We start from the raw sequence: 5,864 nt of genomic DNA on the forward strand, positions 1-5,864 counted from the left end.
GTCAGACCGGGGTCAGAGCAGGGTCAGAGCGGGGTCAGAGCGGGCTCAGACCAGGGTCAGAGCGGGGTCAGACCGGGGTCAGAGCAGGGTCAGAGCGGGGTCGGAGCGGGGTCAGAGCGGGCTCAGACCAGGGTCAGAGCAGGGTCAGAGCGGGGTCAGAGCGGGGTCGGAGCGGGGTCGGAGCGGGGTCAGAGCGGGGTCAGAGCAGGGTCAGAGCAGGGTCAGAGCGGGGTCAGACCGGGGTCAGAGCGGGGTCGGAGCGGGGTCAGAGCGGGCTCAGACCAGGGTCAGAGCGGGGTCAGACCGGGGTCAGAGCAGGGTCAGAGCGGGGTCGGAGCGGGGTCAGAGCGGGCTCAGAGCGGGCTCAGACCAGGGTCAGAGCGGGGTCAGAGCGGGGTCAGAGCGGGGTCAGAGCGGGGTCGGAGCGGGGTCAGAGCGGGGTCAGACCGGGGTCAGAGCGGGGTCAGAGCAAGGTCAGAGCGGGGTCAGAGCGGGGTCGGAGCGGGGTCAGAGCGGGGTCAGAGCGGGCTCAGACCAGGGTCAGAGCGGGGTCAGAGCAGGGTCAGAGCGGGGTCAGACCGGGGTCAGAGCGGGGTCGGAGCGGGGTCAGAGCGGGGTCAGACCGGGGTCAGAGCAGGGTCAGAGCGGGGTCGGAGCGGGGTCAGAGCGGGCTCAGACCAGGGTCAGAGCAGGGTCAGAGCGGGGTCAGAGCGGGGTCGGAGCGGGGTCAGAGCGGGGTCAGAGCAGGGTCAGAGCAGGGTCAGAGCGGGGTCAGACCGGGGTCAGAGCGGGGTCAGAGCGGGGTCGGAGCGGGGTCAGACCGGGGTCAGAGCAGGGTCAGAGCGGGGTCAGAGCGGGCTCAGACCAGGGTCAGAGCGGGGTCAGAGCGGGGTCAGAGCGGGGTCAGAGCGGGGTCAGAGCGGGGTCAGAGCGGGGTCAGAGCGGGGTCAGAGCGGGGTCAGGAGGAGTACCTGGACTGGTGGATGAAGATCATCTTGAAGTAGTTGGAGAAAGCGGCGAGAACAGCACGATGAGCTTTGAAGAAGACGTTTCCGATGGCGACGGTGCAATCGCAGAGGAACCCGAACTCCCTCTGGACATTGAGCTGCTGCAGGAGGAGCAGACTGTGAGCGTGCACCTCCATCTCTGTCCTACAGGAGAAACACAGGAGGAGCAGACTGTGAGCGTGCACCTCCATCTCTGTCCTACAGGAGAAACACAGGAGGAGCAGACTGTGAGCGTGCACCTCCATCTCTGTCCTACAGGAGAAACACAGGAGGAGCAGGAGGAGGAGCAGGAGCAGCAAGAGCAGGAGGAGCAGGAGGAGCAGCAGGAGCAGAGGAGCAGGAGAAGACTGAGCGTGCACCTCCATCTCTGTCCTACAGGAGAAACACAGGAGGAGCAGACTGTGAGCGTGCACCTCCATCTCTGTCCTACAGGAGAAACACAGGAGGAGCAGGAGGAGCAGGAGGAGCAGCAGGAGCAGGAGGAGCAGGAGGAGCAGCAGGAGCAGGAGGAGCAGCAGGAGCAGGAGGAGCAGGAGGAGCAGCAGGAGCAGCAAGAGCAGGAGGAGCAGGAGGAGCAGGAGGAGCAGGAGGAGCAGCAGGAGCAGCAGGAGGAGCAGGTGGAGCAGCAGGAGCAGCAGGAGCAGAGGAGCAGCAGGAGCAGGAGGAGCAGGAGGAGCAGCAGGAGCAGGAGGAGCAGGAGGAGCAGCAGGAGCAGGAGGAGCAGCAGGAGCAGGAGGAGCAGGAGGAGCAGCAGGAGGAGCAGGAGGAGCAGGAGGAGCAGGAGGAGCAGGAGGAGCAGACTGTGAGCGTGCTCCTCCATCACATGGAGCTGGAGCTCCTCGTTACCATGACGAGCGCTATTATATTTATGAAATCAAACGTGGTTTAGTCCTGGTCTAGACCTGGGTTTCCATGGTGACACGTCACAGAGACAGGCCCCGCCCACTCCTCCACACGCGCGCGTGCATAGGCCGCGCGCCGCATCTTCAACAGGACAACAGAAGCCGCGAGACCCGGGACAGACCCTGGACCAGACCCGGGACAGACCCGGGACAGACCCTGGACCAGACCCGGGACAGACCCGGGACAGACCCTGGACCAGACCCGGGACAGACCCGGGACAGACCCTGGACCAGACCCGGGACAGACCCGGGACAGACCCTGGACCAGACCCGGGACAGACCCGGGACAGACCCTGGACCAGACCCGGGACAGACCCGGGACAGACCCTGGACCAGACCCGGGACAGACCCGGGTCTGTCCCGGGCTAGTGCAGGAGCAGGTCTCCCACATGCGCGCGCACGCACTCACCGCTACGTGCAAGCGCGGACTGGACTCGACCTGGACTAGACCTGGACTAGACCTGGACTAGACCTGGACTAGACCTGGACTAGACCTGGACTCGACCTGGACTAGACCTGGACTAGACCTGGACTAGACCTGGACTCGACCTGGACTAGACCTGGACCAGTAGCGGGACTGACCTTAGACGGACCTGACGCGGACCTGACGCGGACCTGACGCGGACCTGCCGTGGAAACGGACGCGGCGTAGATCAGACTCAACACTCGCGAGAACACGATACTACAACAGAGACCAGAGGAAGTCCCGCGAGACTACAGAGAGAGGGTCACGTGAGCAGTCGAGAGAGTTCATCGATCCAGGATCAATTCCGTCCGTCCCACTTTCACACAGAGCACGTGATCGGGGCCGCACATGCGCAGTTCGTCTCTCTTTTATTGAACATTTACAATACAAAACCTTTTATCACGTGTCGTGAGACGATAAGAGATAAAATAACTGAAACACAAAGCATTATCTCTGTGTTTAGTCCTAATGTAGTCCTTTTTTTGTCCTGGTTTAGTCCTGGTTTAGACCTGGTTTAGTCCTGGTTTAGACCTGGTTTGGTCCTGGTTTAGTCCTGGTTTAGACCTGGTTTAGACCTGGTTTAGACCTGGTTTAGTCCTGGTTTAGACCTGGTTTAGACCTGGTTTAGACCTGGTTTAGACCTGGTTTAGTCCTGGTTTAGTCCTGGTTTAGACCTGGTTTAGACCTGGTTTAGACCTGGTTTAGTCCTGGTTTAGTCCTGGTTTAGACCTGGTTTAGTCCTGGGTTAGTCCTGGTTTAGACCTGGTTTAGACCTGGTTTAGTCCTGGTTTGGTCCTGGTTTAGACCTGGTTTAGACCTGGTTTAGTCCTGGTTTAGTCCTGGTTTAGACCTGGTTTAGACCTGGTTTAGTCCTGGTTTAGTCCTGGTTTAGTCCTGGTTTAGACCTGGTTTAGTCCTGGTTTAGTCCTGGTTTAGTCCTGGTTTAGTCCTAGTTTAGTCCTAATGTAGTCCTGGTTTAGACCTGGTTTAGTCCTGGTTTAGTCCTGGTTTAGTCCTGGTTTAGACCTGGTTTAGACCTGGTTTAGTCCTGGTTTAGTCCTGGTTTAGACCTGGTTTAGACCTGGTTTAGACCTGGTTTAGTCCTGGTTTAGTCCTGGTTTAGACCTGGTTTAGACCTAGTTTAGTCCTGGTTTAGTCCTGGTTTAATCCTAGTTTAGTCCTAGTTTAGTCCTCATGTAGTCCTGGTTTAGACCTGATTTAGACCTGGTTTAGTCCTAGTTTGGTCCTAGTTTAGTCCTAATGTAGTCCTGGTTTAGTCCTGGTTTAGTCCTGGTTTAGACCTGGTTTAGTCCTGGTTTAGACCTGGTTTAGACCTGGTTTAGTCCTGGTTTAGTCCTGGTTTAGTCCTGGTTTAGTCCTGGTTTAGACCTGGTTTAGACCTGGTTTAGACCTGGTTTGGACCTGGTTTAGACCTGGTATAGTCCTGGTTTAGTCCTGGTTTAGACCTGGTTTAGACCTGGTTTAGTCCTGGTTTAGTCCTGGTTTAGACCTGGTTTAGTCCTGGTTTAGTCCTGGTTTAGTCCTGGTTTAGTCCTAGTTTAGTCCTCATGTAGTCCTGGTTTAGTCCTGTTTTAGTCCTGGTTTAGTCCTAGTTTAGTCCTAATGTAGTCCTGGTTTAGTCCTGGTTTAGACCTGGTTTAGTCCTGGTTTAGACCTGGTTTAGTCCTGGTTTAGTCCTGGTTTAGACCTGGTTTGGACCTGGTTTGGTCCTGGTTTAGTCCTGGTTTAGTCCTAGTTTGGTCCTAATCTAGTCCTGGTTTAGTCCTGGTTTAGACCTGGTTTAGACCTGGTTTGGACCTGGTTTAGTCCTGGTTTAGTCCTGGTTTAGACCTGGTTTAGACCTGGTTTAGACCTGGTTTAGACCTGGTTTAGTCCTGGTTTAGTCCTGGTTTAGTCCTAGTTTAGTCCTAGTTTAGTCCTAATGTAGTCCTGGTTTAGTCCTGGTTTAGACCTGGTTTAGACCTGGTTTGGACCTGGTTTGGACCTAGTTTAGACCTGGTTTAGACCTGGTTTAGTCCTGGTTTAGTCCTGGTTTTGTCCTGGTTTTGTCCTGGTTTAGACCTGGTTTAGACCTGGTTTAGTCCTGGTTTAGTCCTGGTTTAGACCTGGTTTAGACCTGGTTTAGTCCTGGTTTAGTCCTGGTTTAGTCCTGGTTTAGACTTGGTTTAGTCCTGGTTTAGACCTGGTTTAGTCCTGGTTTAGTCCTGGTTTAGTCCTGGTTTAGTCCTAGTTTAGTCCTAGTTTAGTCCTCATGTAGTCCTGGTTTAGTCCTGGTTTAGTCCTGGTTTAGACCTGGTTTAGTCCTGGTTTAGTCCTGGTTTAGACCTGGTTTAGTCCTGGTTTAGTCCTGGTTTAGTCCTGGTTTAGTCCTGGTTTAGACCTGGTTTAGTCCTGGTTTAGTCCTGGTTTAGACCTGGTTTAGTCCTGGTTTAGTCCTGGTTTAGTCCTGGTTTAGTCCTGGTTTAGTCCTGGTTTAGACCTGGTTTGGACCTGGTTTAGTCCTGGTTTAGTCCTGGTTTAATCCTAGTTTAGTCCTAGTTTAGTCCTCATGTAGTCCTGGTTTAGACCTGGTTTAGACCTGGTTTGGTCCTGGTTTAGTCCTGGTTTAGTCCTGGTTTAGTCCTGGTTTAGTCCTGGTTTAGACCTGGTTTGGACCTGGTTTAGTCCTGGTTTAGTCCTGGTTTAATCCTAGTTTAGTCCTAGTTTAGTCCTCATGTAGTCCTGGTTTAGACCTGGTTTAGACCTGGTTTGGTCCTGGTTTAGTCCTGGTTTAGTCCTGGTTTAGTTCTGGTTTAGACCTGGTTTAGTCCTGGTTTAGTCCTGGTTTAGTCCTAGTTTAGTCCTAATGTAGTCCTGGTTTAGTCCTGGTTTAGTCCTGGTTTAGTCCTGGTTTAGTCCTGGTTTTGTCCTAGTTTGGTCCTAGTTTAGTCCTAGTTTAGTCCTAGTTTAGTCCTGGTTTAGACCTGGTTTAGACCTGGTTTAGTCCTGGTTTAGACCTGGTTTAGTCCTGGTTTAGTCCTGGTTTAGTCCTGGTTTAGACCTGGTTTAGACCTGGTTTAGTCCTGGTTTAGTCCTGGTTTGGTCCTGGTTTAGACCTGGTTTAGACCTGGTTTAGACCTGGTTTAGTCCTGGTTTAGACCTGGTTTAGACCTGGTTTAGTCCTGGTTTAGTCCTGGTTTAGACCTGGTTTAGACCTGGTTTAGTCCTGGTTTAGTCCTGGTTTAGACCTGGTTTAGTCCTGGTTTAGTCCTGGTTTAGTCCTAGTTTAGTCCTAATGTAGTCCTGGTTTAGTCCTGGTTTAGACCTGGTTTAGACCTGGTTTAGACCTGGTTTGGACCTGGTTTAGTCCTAATGTAGTCCTGGTTTAGACCTGGTTTAGACCTGGTTTAGTCCTGGTTTAGTCCTAATGTAGGTCCTGGTTCAGACCTGGTTTAGACCTGGTTTAGTCCTGGTTTAGTCCTGGTTTAG

At 53.9% G+C, this 5,864-nt stretch overlaps 1 protein-coding gene across 3 annotated transcripts in view; it reads right to left on the reverse strand.

Moving 5' to 3' along the window:
- Positions 1 to 2,622, reverse strand: part of zbtb25 (zinc finger and BTB domain containing 25) — a 5,323-nt gene extending 2,701 nt beyond the window's left edge. The window contains exons 1-2 of one of the 3 annotated variants that reach the window (XM_072461733.1): positions 2,503 to 2,622; positions 972 to 1,151 (exon numbers count right to left, since the gene is read on the reverse strand). In XM_072461733.1, the coding sequence (XP_072317834.1) occupies positions 972 to 1,144 (173 nt within the window). In that variant the 5' untranslated portion in view covers positions 1,145 to 1,151; positions 2,503 to 2,622. Of the gene's footprint in view, positions 1 to 971; positions 1,152 to 2,491 lie in introns of all 3 variants that reach the window. The other 2 variants (XM_072461734.1, XM_072461735.1) reach the window with 2 other exon arrangements.
- Between the last annotated feature and the right edge of the window lie 3,242 nt (positions 2,623 to 5,864).

Source organism: Eucyclogobius newberryi, unplaced genomic scaffold (assembly GCF_026437365.1).
Source record: "Eucyclogobius newberryi isolate DKJ021-1_F unplaced genomic scaffold, fEucNew1.0.hap1 SCAF_308, whole genome shotgun sequence".
Lineage (NCBI taxonomy): Eukaryota > Metazoa > Chordata > Actinopteri > Gobiiformes > Gobiidae > Eucyclogobius > Eucyclogobius newberryi.